Here is an 18,421-nt window from a genome sequence, read left to right as displayed (position 1 = left end):
CTATAGACCGACAGAAGACCCAAATCAGGCGCCAGGTAAAATAAAGCAGGCCCATCCCGCATGGAGAAATGATGCGATATTTAGCCTAGTGGTGAAATATGGATCCATCAAGGGGAGGCAATCTGAAAAGCTTGAGACGGAACACTCCGATGCTACTTAAAGTAATAGGTGTGGGAGCTTATTTGTCGAGAAGAAATCTTGGCTGCATTAGTTCCAATGGCGACATTTTAGGATAGTATGCTCCCAACCCCTCATCCGTGCAGCCTGGATGTAACGTGGCAGTTATAACTGATCACCTGTCGAATCCTCTTCTACTCATATGAATAGTCCGTTCTGCCCTCATCTGACACGTCGTCTCTGGATAACTCAGTTCTAATACGATGGATGACAGGAATGCCTCGGCGGTCGACAAGGGCATAGAAGCAGAAGAGCTGTACAAGGGTGGATTTGAGAAGGAGGCAAAGGATGTTACGAAAGAAACTGAGGGCGCAGAATCACCGGGCTCTCAACCGGACAAAGCTGAATATGTCAAGGGACATCCCGTCATTCGAAATGGTGCGATTTCATCGCCACAGCTGCTATGCAATTGACTAACCTCAGCAGGCGCCGATGTATCCAGGTTTATTGTCTCTGTGAGAGATGACGGTGATCCTGCACTGACCTTTAGATCGATCGTCCTGGGATCTGCGTTCACTGCGCTTTCAAGCGTGATCACGATGCTTTATACTTTTAAGCCCACGCAGATGCAAGTGTCTGCAATCTTCATGCAGCGTAGGTCGATTTTCCAGCGAGCTCTGTCTACTGATTGTAACACCTGCTCTAGTACTGGTGTATGTGGTTGGCCAGGCGTGGGCTCTGTTTACTCCGCGGCCAGACAGGTTCCGGTGGAAATGGCTGCGACGCACACTCGAATTCCTGAACTTTGGACAACCCTTCGGTATTAAAGAGCATGTCGTTGCGTCTCTCATTGCTTCGTCGGGTAACAATGGTCTTTCCGGAGTGGAAGTGTACGCGGTCGAGCGCCTGTTCTACAATATCAGCGTGTCGGCGACGACCGCAGTGCTGGGAACATTCTCCATCTCACTTTGTGGCTTTGTGCTCGCTGGCATCCTTCGACCGCTGATTGTCTACCCAGCGGAAATGGTCTACTGGTCCACGCTTCCACAGGTGGTGCTGTATCAGAATCTCCATTTCGACCAGCGTGCCAACCGGGGCCGGTTGATCAAGTTTGGATGGGCTCTAGGACTTGCTGCTGTTTGGGAGCTCTTTCCTGCGTATATTATAACCTGGCTCGGGGGCTTCTCGATCTTCTGCCTGGCTTCAATGGACGCTCCTCAGCATATCCGGAAGGTCTTTTCGAAAGTGTTTGGGGGCGCGTCATCTAATGAAGGCCTGGGTCTGTTGAACTTCGGCTTCGATTGGCAGTATATCCAGAGCACCTATCTGTCATTGCCATTGAAACAGCAGCTCAACAGCTGGATCGGCTATGTGATCTTTTATCCTGTGATGCTGGGCCTCTACTATGGGAATACATGGAGCGCAAAGTCCTTCCCATTCATGTCAACCTCTCTGTTTAACAGCAACGGCAAACAATTCTCCACCACTTCCATCCTCACGGATAAAGGCACAATCGACTACGATAAGCTAAAGCAAGTGGGAATCCCGTATCTCACCTCCAGTACTGTCTGGGGCTACCTCACGCAGAATCTCGCCATCGGCGCGCTCATCACCCATGTCCTCATCTTCTACGGCAAGGACATGTACATTGCCTGGAAGCAGGCGCGCAGTCGAACACAGCCCGACCCACACTACCAGGCGATGCTCAAGTACAAGGAAGTCCCAATGTGGTGGTACCTCGCCTTGTTCGTCCTCGCCTTCTTCGCGGGCCTCATCGTGAACATCAAGGGCGAAACGACCCTCCCCGCATGGGGCTACATCGTCGCCCTCCTCCTCGGCGCATTCATCGCCCCATTCTCCTGCATCCTGTACGGGCTCTACGGCACCGGCGTCGCCACCAACCAGCTCTCGAAGATGGTCGCTGGCGCAGTCCACCCGGGCCGGCCCCTGGCAAACCTCTACTTCGCCAGCTGGTCGCACCAGGTCATCCTGCTCTCCGTGAATCTCGCCAACTGGCTCAAGGTAGGCCAGTACACCAAGATCCCGCACCGCATCATGTTCGCCACGCAGGTCTACGGCACCCTCCTCGGCGCAGGCCTCAACTACGCCGTCATGACCACCATCGTATCCAACCAGCGCGACATCCTCCTCGACCCCGCAGGAAACAGCGTCTGGAGCGGGTCAACCGTGCAGAGCCTGAACTCGCAGGCTATTACTTGGGCCCTCGCCCGAGATGTCTACGGCGTGAACGGCCGGTACCTGATCGTGCCCTTAGGTCTGCTCATCGGGCTGGCCTTGCCGGTCGTGCACTGGGGTCTTAACAGGGTCTTTCCCCGGATGCGTTCCTGGCCGTTGAATACCGCAATGATTGCTTCATTCGCCGGGGCGCAGACGTATTACGGCATCACGTCGTGGATCTGGTCGTCCATTGCAGTGGGGGTGTTCTCTCAGGTGTGGCTTCGGCGGCGGCTGCCGCGCATTTACAACGAGTATAACTACCTGATTGGGGCGGCGTTGGACGGGGGGTCGCAGATTGTGATTTTTATTCTCTCGTTTGCGGTCTTTGGGGCCAGTGGGAAGGAACATCCGTTTCCGACGTGGTGGGGGAATCCGGCTGGGAATCCGGACCATTGTATCTAGTGTTAGTGCTCTGCATGGGTTAATATCAGCTGCTAGATCCTTGGCTCGATGGCGATTTACTACAAGGCTGCCCATTAGAGACATCGAGTAGATCCACTGTTGCTTGTCGGCTGTCATAAACGCCAGTGAGCGCGAGTCGCCTAATCTGTTGATTCACTCTCCCGAAATCCAGAGTCCTTCAACATGTCCATTCTTGAAATCTTTACCTCTGCATTTTGAGGTATGCTAATTATGAAACCAACAATTGCAAATAAATAAATAAATTTCTGAGGAAACACGCCCGGGTCACATGACTGGTTACCATAGGATTGTGACGTTTGTTTTCCCCTTTCATCCTTTAGGCTCCATGTCAACATTCGCCAAATACAGCGGTTACTCAATTCCCCGTCCTCGGTATATACCTAGAGAATAGAAAAGATATTGCAAGTCTTCTATTTGGTGTTCTCTCCTCAGCCGCACTCTGGCACTATGTTGCCGCGGCGCGTTACCCAAACACGCCTGACCGGCAGGTCAATCTTGCAGACGCAGCTCAGGAAGTTCTCCTCTGCTCCGAGTATCAACAAGGGGATGAGATACACTGCGATTGCCGGTGTAGTCGCTGCGCCATGCCTTTGGTGGTTGATAACTATCCGCGACGATGCGCCAAGTCTTGCAAGCCCGCCCGCTCAGCATCTGGTCATTGAGCCGGGCCCTTCCAGAGACCAAGTGACGCGCATCATATCGCAAGACGCATATTCTTTTCGGGTCACAAGTGTTCCCGGGGTCGACAGATATGATGGCACTCAACTTGGCTCCAACGCCCTGTGCGAGGATCGGTTCACCCATGGCAAATTCCCTTCGCCATGGAATGATGGCAGCCAGTGGATGGCCTGGGCCGTTTTCGACGGGCATGCAGGTTGGCAGACAGCAGACTTGCTAGAGAAGCAACTCCTGGCCCATGTACGACACAGCTTAAGCCAGATCAAGCCAGCATTAATCGGAGGATCCGTACCTGAGGTTGTCCGGCACGCTATTACAACGGCATTTGTTAATCTAGACGATTCTATTATTAAGACAGCTATGGATGTGGCTCAGAGCAAAGAACCACTGCAAGACAAGATCAAGAAGCTGGCTCCCGCTCATGCCGGTTCATGCGCTCTGCTATCATTGTATGATCCTGTTACAAGGAACTTGCATGTGGCATGCACTGGCGATTCAAGAGCGGTTTTGGGACAAAAGGGGGCAAACGGCAAATGGGAAGCGATACCGTTGTCGGTGGATCAAACCGGCGATAACAAGGAAGAAGTTGCCCGGCTCAGCAAGGAGCACCCTGGCGAAGAAAACATTGTCAAGAATGGTCGGGTTTTGGGGATGATGGTCTCACGAGCTTTCGGCGATGGTCGGTGGAAGTGGCCTTTGGACTTTCAGCTGGATTTGACGCGGAGATTTTACGGCATGGCACCCCTGACCCCAAAGTACGACTTTCGAACTCCGCCATATTTAACCGCCGAGCCGGTTGTAACAACCATCAAGATCGATCCCAGCAAACCAACGTTCTTAGTCATGGCGACGGACGGCCTGTGGCATATGCTCTCCAATCAGCAGGCTGTCGATCTGGTGGGGGTCTGGGTGGATTCACAGGCGCTGGGGAAAAGCAGCAGGAAACCGGAGGCAACGTATGAACCATTCGATTTTGGCCAATTCTGGAAAGGAGTGAACTGGAAGTTTGTTGAGGGTAGAACAACAAACCAAGATGATAATGCTGCTGTGCACCTGGTGCGTAACTCCCTTGGCGGAAACCATCATGAGTTGATAGCAGGTCGGCTGGCCTTTAGCCCTCCATTTTCCCGACGTGTACGAGATGATATAACTGTGCAGGTTGCTTTCTTTAACTCGAATACTTGATAAATTGGGGCTCAATCTAGTAATATAGCAGCCTGCACAGATCCCCCTGCCGGATACGCCACCATCGAGACCTCCTACTCCCCCGGATTCTGCCCTGGGGACTCCACCTACGAACTGAACGGCAGACTAGTCGCTGTAGCGCTGGATCTGGTCCCAAATGTCGTAAATGCTGAAGACTCCCCTGAAGTCGGTGTCTCCGAACACACCCAAGTTATTGCAAGAGAAGAATTGGAAGATGCGAGCTCTGGAGACTGAGGCATGTTTTCTTCTACAGAATGATACCACTTCTTTGTGATGGCCTCATCAGTTCCGCAGGCTTCTATTTTCTGACGCTTGTTGGCATCGTATGAAAATTGACAACGTAATGAGCTTCCTTCTTTCTATTATTACTGGGGGCGGGTGTGTAGTATAACTAGGATACCAGTGTTTATGCTTCTGCCTTGGATAGCTTGGACTCTGGTATGGCTGAACTAGGCTTGATAGTCCATAGACATGCACCTTAATTTTCAGCCATGCATGGTGATGTGACGTGTATAACCTCACCGTCGTGTCAGATCAGTAATTTATAAATGTAGGTTCCCTGAGACTCTCCCTCTATTAGAATTATACCTAGCACAAAGGAGCTTTGAAGACGCTGACGGTCTTTCTATATCGCGGACTAATTGTCAAAGAAACATTTAGTTTTTAAAATAGTTAAATCCCAACACCCCCACCTTCCTACAGTCACACACTGCACTAAGGATATTGATCTCATGTCTGATTAAAAGCTTCGCTCATGATTCATGTGAACGATGTCTAGCACTTCTCTGCAAGTGGTTGTAGGGTTGGCCTCTCTCAGCGAGCTCCCCTCACGGATTGAAATCTGTGTCTATAAATAGTATAAGAGATTTATTCCTAGAGAATCAGAATCAGGACAATATGACTTCATTCGCAATAGAATATTCAGTAAATTACTGCAGCAACTAAGTTAATTGAGAAACTCAGGCCCTTTGAACATCAGATCTTGGCTTTCTCCGACTCTATCAAATCGGAAATAGTTAGGATAAACATCACATCCTGTCGTAGGCGATGTCCAAGAGTACTGTCTGGTACTCTTCGTCAGGCACCAATTGGGCGGCTCTCCGAATGCCAGTATACTGGCAAGGTGGTTCCATGAATGCATGTGCCCAACATTCATTTCCTCGAGCTTTTCATTGTAAACTTCTGGGATTTCATCGACGCTGATGGTTATGGACTTCCTGGCCAGGGTGAAGGAAAGGACCAGAACAAATGCGAATATCTCAGGGCGCAGGAAGTGAATCGCTGAGAAGCAGACTATATGGTCGACACCCTCGGCGAAGCGATCGCAGTTGAGGAGAGCTTGCTCCATGGACTCGATATGAACGGCCTCGTACACACCGGTGCTCCGGTAAATACCCCCCATCTTGGAGGATATGTCAAAGCCCAGCAAGTGCCTACCTCTCGCGGCGTTGCTTTCTGTCAACATACGCCCAAAAACACCTGTTCCGCAGGCGAGATCAAAAACGGTTCCGTCAAAGTCATACGCCTCTGTCAAGTTTTTGATACCTGCGGCAATGGTGCTGGAGTTGGCTTCGATCGTGTCGTATTTCCAAGCTAAGCCATTGTACGTGGCAGCAATTTTCTCCGAGACATCTTGTTGCGCTGCGTTTCGAAACAAGTGATTCGCGATGAAAATATTGATGACCGCCGGGTATCCTCCAGGAAGACTGTATGATGGGAAGGTCCTGGAATGGCCCTTCAGGCATGAACGCGGCCGGCTGGGGGTTGACCTCAATAGCGAGGACGTCGCCATTAGGCCGGGCACGAAGATCAACGTCGCAGCCCATGTTGCTGCCTTGACATCCACTGACCACGAAAGCCTCGATTGCCACTTTTTGGAGACGTCCGAACAAAACCGGGTTCTCTTTCTTTCGCAACAGCTCGATGCGAGTCTCGTCGTCGAACTTCAACTCGAAAGTGAGAAATTTCTCCCTCCTCGGTGTCTCCTTTGTGACCACCTTGAATGGAGTCAAGGCAATACAGGAGTCACCCATTTGAACGACGGTGCACGTATAATCCTCCCCGTCGATGTATTCTTGAACGACAACATCATCACTATCGCGCGTGACTGGGTTGTACGATTCAGCATAGGCTTTGTATCTTCAATGCCCATTGCCTCGGCACGTCTCACGCGAGCGTCATACAATCCCATGTTAATGCGACGGAGAGCGCCCTCGAGCTCTTCCTGGTTATGACAGTCGGACTGGTCATCAATCAGTTGGCTGGCGCATCCATTCGCCGGTTTGACAAACAGAGGGAAGCCATCGGTCCCCAGCACCAGCAGTGCACCCCGGCGTCTGGCATTCTTGTAGAAGTCGTTCTTGGTCATGGAGCGTTCCCAGCTGCGTATACCACAGGAAGGAAGATTCAGCGATTCGAAGTAGCGGCTTTCCAGGACGCCCGCGACGGGGTCGTCCAGTGTTCCCCACATAAAGTTGAAGTAAAATTCGAAGCCCTCGGCTACTAGAGCGTTGATTTCCTCTTTAGCAGTGGCTTTGTGGATGAAGCGGTATTCGAAGGTATGTTCCGTCGTGAAGAGCCCTGGCTGGGCCGGCTTGTCGTCCACATCCTGCAGCGCGGAACCTGATCCTTCGTAGGATGACTGCAAAACACAGATTCTCATTGTGATATTGTATCTTGGTGAGCAATGTTGAAGATGTCAATGGCTGAGTGGGTTTCGAGACATGGAAGTCTACAGGACTTATGTATCCATGCCCAAGCCAGATTGAGGCCTGCAAGCAACAAACATCTGAGCCGATCCTTCAGCTCCTGTGGGCCCAGGAGCGACGATCACAGTTCGTTGCAAGTGCTATACAGCAAATGATAGTTGCAGGGCTGACCCCGAGGATGTCTGAGGTTAGGCTTGCTGCACGTTGACAAATAGACGGCCCGCACTCGGTCAGCCACTGACTACATCTGGCAATCCTGAATAGATCTATCAATTTGATCGCCAATACGGCAGACTATTGATTTGTTTGTTCACTGCATGTATTACCTATTGCCACTGCTCCACAATCAATCCTCGGACTAGGATATTGAACTTCGTATAGTCAGGCCGTGGAATACCATATAGTAAGCATATCGAATCCTTATATAGTGAGATATTGGAATAATATTATATATTATGAGATATATTTTCAATATCCTTACTATATGATATCTAATATCTGACTATATCAACAGTGGGGCGCCGGCTTTCCCAATCCAGAGCCCGCCATCAACCACAAACGAACTATAAGAAGCTGATAAATCCCCCGTCCTAGTATATCTGTAATACTTACCCTTCATGCTCTCATCAACCTACACAAAAGCTACGATACCATGCCCCTAAGCCCTGAGGAAACCTCCCTCGTCGATGCAGCCAGGTCAACTATAAACAGTATCCCCATCTCAGACACCTACAGCGTCGCCAGCGCCGCGCGATCTACCGATGGACGCATCTTCACCGGCGTCAACGTCTTCCACTTTACCGGCGGGCCCTGCGCTGAGCTCGTTGTTCTGGGCTCTGCAGCAGCAGCTGGAGCCACGCGGTTAACGCATATCGTTGCAGTTGGGAACGAGAACCGAGGCATCATCAGTCCGTGCGGGCGCTGTCGGCAGACGTTGATTGATTTGCACCCAGAGGTTAAAGTGATTGTGTTGGATCAGGGGGAGCCGAGGGCCGTACCGGTGGAGGAGTTGCTGCCGTTTGCGTATCTTGTGGATTGACCGGTCGAATTCAACAGGGGATTTGTGGGGGCGATGTGAGAGCTTCGATACACGTTGTCTATTATTCTGGCCAGTCATTCATAGGGCCTTCGTGGATGCTTTGATCTGACATGACCTGAAGTGCACCTACTCTATATCATGACATAGCACGAATGTGATACCTCCGTTCTCTTTGCAGATCGTGGGATATCTCTCTTGATAGAGGTTCTATGAAACTCATATGGCGCTAACGCTTACTCCCGACCAAATAAGACAAAAATGCTCAGTATGACAGTCAATCACTGTCCCTGTCCCATGCTCAAGAAGAAGCCGGCCATACCATTCGCTCCATCCTCCCCAAACATCATCTGTCCATTGCTAACGGTCTCCACTGCCTTCTCCTTCGCGAGCGCCACCATATCCTCTTCAAACCGCCTCAGTAACGGATCCAGCGCAGCCTGGAACATCGCAACATCCTGCCCAGCGTCCCACGCCTTCACAATGCCCTTCGCCAGTAACAGCGCATCACACATCGCAAGGTTAACCCCCTCCCCAGCCCACGGACACATCAGATGCGCCGCGTCCCCGACAATCGTCACACCAGGCTTGTGCTCCCACGCAGCCCCAATAGGCAGCATATACAGCGGCTTGACATCAACCGCTCCAGCAGGCTGGTCCGCTGTCTCATCGCAGCCAACACCAGCAGCCACCAACTCCTTCACAGAGTCACCAAACCTCCCTAGCAGGGCCTCGTCACTTAGCAGCTCCTCCTTGGTTACGCTGGCCACTCGCACCCCCTCACCACCAAACCGCTCATCCGCCGTGAGGAAAACATACACGCGCGCTGAATCCCGCGGTCCACGATGCGTAGTCACCCCATGCCGGAGCCCAAGCGACAAGAAACTCCCGCGCCCAATCAGCGCTGCCAGGTGCGGATACCGCGTGCTGATGTTCTGGATGGTCAGCGTGATGCTTTGGATTCCTGCGTAGTGCGGTCGGATATCCGTTAGGAGGGCGCGGACGGCCGACCACGCGCCGTCTGCGCCGATGACAAGGTCGAATGTGTGTTTGCCATGGGGGCCGAAGTCAAGCTCTGTCTCTGTGCTAATGCCGGTAGGTCTTGCGGACAGGAGCTTGTGGCCCCATTTGATGGAGTCTTCTGGTACTTTTGTGCTGAGAATAGCAAGCAGGGCGTGGCGGGCAATCTCGGGCCGGTCACTTGGTCGGTTGTTGCCGTCGTTGTCATCGCTGTAGAGAATGTTACCGTCTTTATCTGCGACTTTTTGTGTCTCGGCGCAGTCGCCTGTGTGTTTGAGGAATTCGTCGTAGAGGCCGCATTCGCGGATGGCTGCGAGGCCGGATCCCTCGTGGAGATCCAGCATCCCGGATGGCCTTGATAGTTCTTCGTCTGTTGGTTTCTGGCGCAGCTCGAAGATGGTGAATGGCATGGTGTGTTTGTGTAGGACGGCGCCGATGGTCAGGCCAGCGGGGCCGGCGCCGATGATGGCGATTCTGGGGGACATCGTATGAAATAGATGATGAATTCAGAAGAGACTATTGTTCTTTGTAATTTATTGCCAGCTGAGCGCAGAAGACTGTCAAGCAGCCCTTTATATACCGTGGCCAAATAGTAGCCTACTCCGTCGGGGTTCAGTATCTCCCGAGCGCAGTTTGCTAAGTCCCGAGTAAGGCCTCCATGCTGCCATCTTCCCATTGATAGTGATCAAGGACTATTAGAAGCTTGCTAAGGCCTCCCATATTCCCATCCTCTCATTTATAGTATTAACGACTAGTATTAACTGCTATACTACTGATCCGTGGCCTAGCTGACTTTAAGCGAACTGCTCAGATCATCCTGTTTCGTTTGATAGGACCCAATATGGAATGTATGGAGCAATGAATTGCATTAATACTCGAGTGAATTGCTGAGCGAGCGTCTACACTGTGGAGGGCGTGCTAAGATAGACCCTATTATAATCTATTGCTCTCCTTATCAAGAAGAAAGAAATGCAAGGTGAGGTAACCGCCTGTTATAAACCCTCCTAACCTGCTTGAATTTAGTTATGCTAGGACCTGAGAGTATATTAAAGGACATTGCTCGGCCACAAGAACTGAAGAACTCATACATATTAAAAACCCCTCTAGAGAGGACTGACTATCTCTCTTCCGGGCAATCATGCCTTGGCTGATTCAACTCATTAGGACCTCCTATGTACTTAGTATAGCAATATTGAATGATGCTCTACTTGACGTCACCTTGCTTATTGACTGCTGTATCTTTGGGGAACTATAGTTGAACTAATGTAGGTTAGAACGTAGGAGGTTGTAGCAAAGCTAATGTAGTGGTCTGTTTGTTCATTGAATTTAACATGGGTTACATACCCCACCCTTCGCAGACTATAGTGGTGATGATCATATAGTAGTACCCTGTATAATTGAATTTGTATAATGATCTATATGGACAGATGTGGGCACACCAGTGGCACTGCTATTCAAAATATATATATCAAAGACCACCATACTTTGATATCCTACTATATATACTGTTGAATATCATGGCGGTAGTGGCAGGTGTACTTGTAGCAGTCACCAAAAAAATAGGATAGTTCCTTTTGTACAAACCACTATATTAGTGTTTGCTATCCACCTGAAGTTCTGGATCAACTATAGTTCGCCCAAGCATGAAAGGAACCAATCCAGCTTAGGTTCGCTGTACTGTACTTCACCAAGCTGCTGATGCCGATCACCCTCGCCGCCGACGATCAGTGATCTGTCATCTAGCCACGTCGGTAGCCATACAGAGTACAATTGCCCCGCATCTTGGAGCTGAAGTCTTGATGGAACGACAAAGATCTACCCAAGGCAACCATTGATCGCCCACGGATGTACCTCTTGCCAAGGCCAAGGTTCGCACTTCCAAGAATTGGGTGCAGATATGCATCCACACAAGATGAAGCTCCCGTCTCGAACACCTGCTCCATGCGCGAGGATAAATACGAGGTGGCATCTGCAGCGTGCCGATCCTGCCTGAGACACCTGCGGGAATTCATAACAGCAGCTTCAGCTTAACTCGCCCTGGCGATTGGATTCATGGGACGGACTGAGAAGGCAAGCCATGCAAGAAGTGGCTAGCTGAGAGCTGACAGCTGCGAGGCGATTGACATCGTCACACTCGTTGATAGTAGAATATCAAATTTGTGTCTGTCGCTCTGTTGCTGTACGCTGAGTGGATGAAGAATGGTATGTCTATTTCACCATCCATGTACTCATTAAGACCTCAATCGATACATCAAGATACATCAACTGTCAAGCAGGCATGATGCAACTGCTCGTGGTGACATCAGATACCTCCACGAGGCAAGCTGCATCCAGACGGACCAGCCCGGATTGAAACTGTATGTGACCTGTCAAATGGCGTCACACTGCATAGGATGTTCATGCAGTGTTACGTCCTACTGCGAGCTCGCCCGGTCAGTTCTTGCCATGACCACTTAGACAAGCATACAACAGAAGCTCAGCTACATCTGTTCAGGATGATCGACCAGCCGATCACTAGAACACCACTGAATTGGCCCGCGATCAGAGGTCGAGCCTGTCATAGCTGGATCATCATAGCTGATGGGCAGCAGAAAGACCTCAGGAGTGGCTGGCGGAAACGTCACAAGTCCTCAGGAGTTGAGTTGCTATGAGGTAACGGCGCTGGGGTAGGTGTCATAGCAGCTACAAGCGCACAAAGTGCAGTGCCGCGAAAGACATAAAAGGGAGCGAAACCGACGGCCAGGAAACCTCTCACTCACCACTGGTCAACACTCAATACATACTCATTCGAGCTCTAGTCTAGCAATCTATCACTATGAAGACCCTCGCTCTTACTCTGGTTACCCTGCTCCTGCAGGCTCCCCCCCTCCAGGCCAAATTGTACCCCCGAAACGTCATCACCTACGCGGTGAGCCCCGACGCACACATCACCGGCGAGGAAATCAAGTACAACGATCCAGACTGCGACCCAGGCATGCGCTGCGTCGTGACCAAGAGCTGCACTGCCCCCGGCACCGGCCCCACGCTCAGCGCGGACAAGAAGTACTTCGCCTGCTGCCTGGCCGGCCAGCGGCTGCTCGGTAGTCCCGAGACGGCGTTTGACTGCTGCGCCGACGGCCATGAGCTGGCGGGCTCGCCGCAGGCGGGCTACCACTGCTGTCCGACGGGGTATTCCTTTGACGGACAGCAGTGCAAGCAGGTATGCAAGAACGGCAAGCTGCTCGTGAACGGGCAGTGTGTTTGTCCTGAGGGAACCGTCGAGGCGGAGGATGGATCCTGCCAGACCAGGAAAAAGCCGACGCAGCAGACTTGTTCGTCCGGGCTGGAGAGTGGTGAGTACCACACCCACGTTTAGTACCGCCAGGTAAACATCCGTGCTATGCTAACTGGGTCCGGATGAAGGGAAATGCTACACCTTCACCAGCGAGAACGGCAACCGGCTCGGCCTCCGCAACGACGGGCACTACTACGCCGCGGCGGAGAGCATCAACCAGCGCTATGGCAAGTTCCAGCTCTGCAGCGATGAGAGATGCACGCCCGGTCACGCCATCAACCCCTCCGACAAGACCTACATCAAGGATCTGTACGGGGACCTCAGGTCTGGCGCCAACGCGGGTCAGTGGCTCAACAATAAGCAGAACGGGGGGCATATCGGGCGGACCTCGACGTTTGCCGAAGCGGGCCAGTTCGTGCTCAGCAAGTGGCCTTGTGGCAAGTACTGTCTTGGTGGATTTACCGCCGGCATTGGGCCTGCTTGTCCATCGGATAAACCGGCCATGACCTTCTACTCGCAGGACCCGCAGATGTGTGTGCCGTTTGAGCTGACCGAGGTGCCGTGTGATATCAAGGCGGATGCGAATAATTGTATTTGGAAGAATGGGGATCAGTGTTGCAACAAGGTTGACTGCACCTGGCGTCCTATTCGCGAGTGATTGTCCAGTGTCCCAGTCTGTTGAAGAGGTGCAGCTCGAGTCTGTATGTAGTTCGTATGTCGTGAAGTAGCTGTTTTGTCGTGATTTATAATTCCCTGATTTACTGTCAATTCATGTTGACTTTTGCACATCGAGTTTTAGTGATAGATCTCTGGCACAAGCCTAAATCCTCAGGTAAATAAGATCCGGATTCCGGGCATATGTGGAGGGAAGAGCCATTCCCTTCTTGACACGGGGACAGCATGCTCCGTGTGGCTGAAGAGTCTTGGTGCCTGTCGATCGATGCGGGGAATCCTCTATTGATCAGACCAATTGACTCTATTAATATGGAGAAATTGTCTGGAGAAAACTAGTCTGCCGATTGAAGGATTGATTAATGCCGAGGGTCCACCAGTCCATACATGCAAGTGTGGCGTCCACCATTCCGCATCTATCACAGACGACGCTCACAATTACTCAGTAATCTAGATCCTCTAGCCGACGTCAATTCGCTCTGACCATGGATAGAATGCTGAATTGAGCACGGGGAACACGGGGAACGGCCCGTCGAGGGCATCAGCCTAGCCATCGACTATTTAACTCGACTTTTTCCAAGCGTCTGATGTCCGATCAACCACAACCACAAGATGAAGTTCTCCTTCCTGACCGTGGCCAGCCTCCTTTGGGGGCAGGTGGCCCTGGCCGCCCCCAGCGCAAACAAATTCGCCAGCACGTCGGGCCTACAGTTCTCCATCGACGGCAAAACAGGCTACTTCGCCGGCTCCAACTCCTACTGGATTGGCTTCCTGACCAACAACGCGGACGTCGACCTCGTCTTCGACCATATGAGGCAGTCCGGGCTCAAGATCCTGCGCGTCTGGGGCTTCAACGACGTCAACGCGGTCCCTGGCCAGGGAACGGTGTACTACCAGCTGCACGCCAACGCGACGTCGACGATCAACACGGGTGCGGACGGTCTGCAGCGGCTGGACTATGTCGTGTCCTCGGCAGAGAAGCACGGGGTCAAGCTCATCATCAACTTTGTGAACAACTGGGATGACTACGGCGGGATGAACGCGTATGTCAAGGCGTACGGGGAGACGAACCATAATGCGTTCTACTCGAACAAGGACATCCAGAAGGCGTACAGGCGGTATATCCGCGCCGTGGTGTCGCGGTATACCAACTCCCCGGCAGTCTTTGCGTGGGAACTGGCCAACGAGCCCAGATGCAAGGGGTGCGACACCGAGGTGCTGTACCAGTGGATCAAGTCGACGAGCCAGTACATCAAGTCGTTGGATAAGCGGCATATGGTCTGCGTCGGCGATGGTATGTCCCTGCCCCTGCCCCCCTTTGGCATATAACATTCCCTCCCCTTTGGACAAGGGCAACACTGACAGATGCGTTTAGAGGGCTTCGGACCCGACCTCCTCTCCGACGGCAGCTACCCCTACACCTACGTCGAAGGCAGCAATTTCACGCGCAACCTCGCCATCCCCACCATCGACTTTGGGACCTTCCACCTGTACCCGGACAGCTGGGGCACGACCCACGAATGGGGCAATGGCTGGGTGCAATCACACGGCGCCGCGTGCAAGGCGGCCGGCAAGCCCTGTCTCTTTGAGGAGTACGGCGTTACCTCCAACCACTGCGCGCTCGAGACGCCCTGGCAGAAGACTGCGTTGAATACGACGGGGGTTTCGGCGGATTTGTACTGGCAGTATGGGGATACGCTCAGCACCGAGCAGTCGCCGAACGATGGTAATACGATTTACTATGGGACGGATGAGTTCAAGTGTATAGTGACGGATCATGTGGCGGCCATTAAGGCGAAGCAGGGGTGGGTTTAGGCTGGGGTTGACTGATATAGGATTAGAATAAGGCGTTATCAAAATGAGTGAGAATCCATTATCCTAGCGAAGCAAGCAAGCCTAGTAAATGTCAGGCACCAGCAGCCATGTATTGGAGCTGGAGGTTGCCTTCTTATCGGGATGAGATCCTGCTATCAGTCTAATCTACATAGTAAATATCCAAAAAGGTCCATCAGGATGGCCAAGTAAGTAGGTTAGAGCATAAGTTGGGAATAGCAGACGACACGACTACGGCCTTCTATGATTGCTAAAGATATTACTTTATTGCATGATATGAGTACACATTAAATAGACATGTTGAAAGAACTATATTATCCACAACAGCCAGTTTCCTCCATGGCAAGACAAGGCTATCCTCGGAGTTCCAGCCGTAACTGTGGCAACTATTCCAGACAAGCCACTGAACTCTGTAAGCTTTGCAGTACGGCGTAGACATGGCATGATCTAATCACCTATTCACCTGTCTATTCGTAGATATCCTATCGGAATTGCATCTTGGATGAGGTAATAATGATATGCCTAGTCATATATCTCCAAGATAAACATTCTATTGAAGATATATAAGATTAGACGGAAATGATAGGATCAGAGGACAGACTTTAGCCTGCAGCCACAGATTTCCGGCCCGGTGCCGGTCCGGTTAGATGCGGCGTGTGGCTTTCTACAAGGCTTGACAGCTTAATTTCATGGTTCATGGCTGACAGGAAAACTTTGAGCAAGGTTAAGAGGCAAATAGCTGACAGGTAAACTTGATACAATCCAGATCTCAGGGTGTGGAGTGCTATGTTTCTATTAGGTAAAATCTGGGGAGATGGGTCTTCCCCAGATCATATGATCTGGCTAGAATAATCCAGGGTCTACAGAGTGAGCAGAATGGTTTGGCAGATACCTTAGAGCTACCTATGTATTATTCTGCAATGTCCTGCAAGTCAGCTGCATATACTTACACCTACAGTCCCTAGAGTCTAGCTGATTATTTCCTCTATCTCATAATTATATTATCTGTTAATGTGCGCTCGCCAAAGCCACAAAGATAAATTGCCCCTGTCTCTCCTTTCCAGCCAATCAGCTAGCCAGCCACTCCCCGCATCCTTGTTCCTATCAGTTGTATACACCAATCACGGGCCGTCCTTGACTCCCGTCCCGGGGCGGGGGAGCCGGTGAGAGAGAAAGAGAGAGAGTGAGAGAGATTTATCTATCGGGATGATCTCATGTTGGTTGTCTCATGGAGGCCGTTGCACGCGCATTAGCGCCTACTACCATGATAGCTAGATACCCGACCTCGGGTCGCCAGAAAAATCCTACTTAACCTCCCGTCCCCCCCGGTCTATCCAGTCCACCTTCTGTCTACCCCCAGTTTTCTTACCTCCTCTCCTCCTCCAAAAGGATAGAATAAAAATGGCGGAAGAAAAACCCACTGCCGCTTCGGCCGACTACCACGACCCCGAGGCCAACGTCAAGCATGGCACCATCCAGGCCATGGTCGAGCGCGACCTGCTCGACGACCGATATAAGATCACCGAGCGCGGACTAAAAAACCGTCATGTACAACTGATGGCGCTGGGTGGCACCATCGGAACGGGTCTGTTTGTCGGATCGGGACAGGCGCTGGCCATCGGTGGTCCTCTGTCGCTGCTGCTCGGGTACATCTTCATTTCCGTCCTGGTGTATGCGCTGGTGACGGGAATGGCGGAGATTGGTGCGTATCTGCCGGTGCATGGAGGGACAATGAGTTACCACGGGTTCCGATATGTGTCGCGCAGCATGGGTTTCGCCATGGGCTATCTCTACTGGTATTCGCTGGGGATCCTGGTGCCGTACGAGATTGTCGCCGCGTCCATGGTCATCGATTACTGGCATCCCGGCGTACACATCGCCGTGTGGATCTCCATCATGCTGGTCATCATCGTGCTGCTGAACTTCATGCCCGTCAAGGCCTACGGCGAGACCGAGTTCTGGTTCGCTGGCATCAAGATTATTACTCTGATCGGCCTGTTGCTGATGTCCTTCATCCTCTTCTGGGGCGGCGGCCCTAACCGCCAACGCCTCGGCTTCCACTACTGGAAGGACCCCGGCCCCATGAACGAGTACTTGGTCACCGGTGACGCCGGCCGCTTCGTCGGCCTCCTGCAGTGCATCGTCAAGAGCGCCATCGCCTTCATCTTCGCCCCAGAGCTGATTATTATTTCTGCCGGCGAGATGGAGTCCCCGCGCCGCAACGTCCCCACCGCCGCCCGCCGCTACATCTACCGGCTCGTCTTCTTCTACATTTTCGGCGCCCTCGCCATCGGCGTCATCTGCTCCTCCAAGGCCAAGCAGATCATCTCCGGCAACGGCGACGCCTCGTCCTCTCCCTGGGTCGTGGCCATCCACAACGCCGGCATTCCTGCTCTCGACAGCATCGTCAACGCCGCCATTTTGACCTCGGCCTGGTCCGCCGGCAATTCGTTCCTGTACATGTCCTCCCGCTCGCTCTACTCGCTCGCCGTCTCCGGCAACGCCCCCAGCATCTTCAAGGCCTGCAACCGCTGGGGCGTCCCCTACATGGCCGTCAGCGTCTCCGCCCTGTTCTCGCTGCTCGCCTACCTCGCCGTCGGCAGCGGCTCCAACACCGTCTTCAACTGGCTCATCAACTTCACCAACACCTCCGGCTTCATCTCCTGGATCTGCTGCAGCATCGTGTACTTCCGCTTCAACAAGGCCTGCAAGGTCCAGGGCATCGAGAAGCCGTATACCTCCAAGATGCAGCCGTACGGGATGATCGTCGGCCTGGTCGGTGCGGTCTTCCTCGCGCTGATTAACGGCTTTACCGTCTTCTTCCCGTCCGAGTGGTCCGTGAGTAACTTTTTCACGGCGTATATTGGTATCCCTGCGTTCTTGGTGCTGTACTTTGGTCATCGGTTGATGTTCCGGCATGATCCGTGGGCGTGGCGGAGTGAGGAGGTGGATATGCAGACGGGGCTGGCGGAGATTATTGCCGCGGAGAAGCCGCCTCGTGTTAGGGATACGTGGTGGAAGAAGATGCTGGTTATTGTTGAGTGATAGCCTACAGATACCTACCCTTTGTACAATTGATCCAGGAATATCAGATCGTGGTCTACCTATCATTATAGCAACCATAAGCACAACTCTCTACACAGTAGGTAATATCCTCAAGTCAAAACAAAATGCCATACCTCACCCCTAAACCCGCCAATTTTGGCGCCATCCTCG

The 18,421-nt window shown here is 52.2% G+C and overlaps 8 protein-coding genes across 8 annotated transcripts; 6 read left to right on the top strand and 2 right to left on the bottom strand.

Moving 5' to 3' along the window:
* Positions 1-380: 380 nt before the first annotated feature.
* Aspvir_008392 (OPT family oligopeptide transporter) lies at positions 381-2,757 on the top strand (the record flags this gene model as incomplete). The annotated part of the gene is made up of 3 exons (XM_043271564.1): positions 381-555; positions 604-771; positions 824-2,757. 3 exons carry the CDS (start codon positions 381-383, stop codon positions 2,755-2,757), a joined length of 2,277 nt encoding a protein of 758 aa, XP_043127499.1.
* Positions 2,758-3,225: 468 nt separating this feature from the next.
* Positions 3,226-4,896, top strand: Aspvir_008391 (PP2C family serine/threonine-protein phosphatase; the record flags this gene model as incomplete). The annotated part of the gene is made up of 3 exons (XM_043271563.1): positions 3,226-4,512; positions 4,556-4,590; positions 4,662-4,896. The coding sequence occupies 3 exons, from the start codon at positions 3,226-3,228 to the stop codon at positions 4,894-4,896; spliced, it is 1,557 nt and encodes a 518-aa protein (XP_043127498.1).
* Positions 4,897-5,608: 712 nt separating this feature from the next.
* Aspvir_008390 (uncharacterized protein) lies at positions 5,609-7,324 on the bottom strand (the record flags this gene model as incomplete). Its single annotated transcript, XM_043271562.1, is given in 3 exon segments — positions 5,609-6,303; positions 6,347-6,769; positions 6,781-7,324. The coding sequence occupies 3 exon segments, from the start codon at positions 7,322-7,324 to the stop codon at positions 5,609-5,611; spliced, it is 1,662 nt and encodes a 553-aa protein (XP_043127497.1).
* A 698-nt stretch (positions 7,325-8,022) lies between these two features.
* Positions 8,023-8,409, top strand: Aspvir_008389 (cytidine deaminase family protein; the record flags this gene model as incomplete). Its single annotated transcript, XM_043271561.1, has 1 exon — positions 8,023-8,409. One exon carries the CDS (start codon positions 8,023-8,025, stop codon positions 8,407-8,409), a length of 387 nt encoding a protein of 128 aa, XP_043127496.1.
* A 278-nt stretch (positions 8,410-8,687) lies between these two features.
* Aspvir_008388 (FAD-dependent oxidoreductase) lies at positions 8,688-9,911 on the bottom strand (the record flags this gene model as incomplete). Its single annotated transcript, XM_043271560.1, has 1 exon — positions 8,688-9,911. The coding sequence occupies one exon, from the start codon at positions 9,909-9,911 to the stop codon at positions 8,688-8,690; it is 1,224 nt and encodes a 407-aa protein (XP_043127495.1).
* Positions 9,912-12,241: 2,330 nt separating this feature from the next.
* Aspvir_008387 (cysteine-rich secreted protein) lies at positions 12,242-13,358 on the top strand (the record flags this gene model as incomplete). The annotated part of the gene is made up of 2 exons (XM_043271559.1): positions 12,242-12,758; positions 12,829-13,358. 2 exons carry the CDS (start codon positions 12,242-12,244, stop codon positions 13,356-13,358), a joined length of 1,047 nt encoding a protein of 348 aa, XP_043127494.1.
* Positions 13,359-13,984: 626 nt separating this feature from the next.
* On the top strand, positions 13,985-15,187 carry Aspvir_008386 (glycoside hydrolase 5 family protein; the record flags this gene model as incomplete). The annotated part of the gene is made up of 2 exons (XM_043271558.1): positions 13,985-14,666; positions 14,748-15,187. The coding sequence occupies 2 exons, from the start codon at positions 13,985-13,987 to the stop codon at positions 15,185-15,187; spliced, it is 1,122 nt and encodes a 373-aa protein (XP_043127493.1).
* Positions 15,188-16,606: 1,419 nt separating this feature from the next.
* Aspvir_008385 (proline permease PrnB) lies at positions 16,607-18,250 on the top strand (the record flags this gene model as incomplete). Its single annotated transcript, XM_043271557.1, has 1 exon — positions 16,607-18,250. The coding sequence occupies one exon, from the start codon at positions 16,607-16,609 to the stop codon at positions 18,248-18,250; it is 1,644 nt and encodes a 547-aa protein (XP_043127492.1).
* Positions 18,251-18,421: the final 171 nt, after the last annotated feature.

This window comes from Aspergillus viridinutans (genome assembly GCF_018404265.1).
Source record: "Aspergillus viridinutans IFM 47045 DNA, scaffold_6, whole genome shotgun sequence".
NCBI classification, from domain to species: domain Eukaryota; kingdom Fungi; phylum Ascomycota; class Eurotiomycetes; order Eurotiales; family Aspergillaceae; genus Aspergillus; species Aspergillus viridinutans.
The sequence above is the reverse complement of the archived record's forward strand: the minus strand, read 5'-3'. Positions and strand labels throughout refer to the sequence as shown.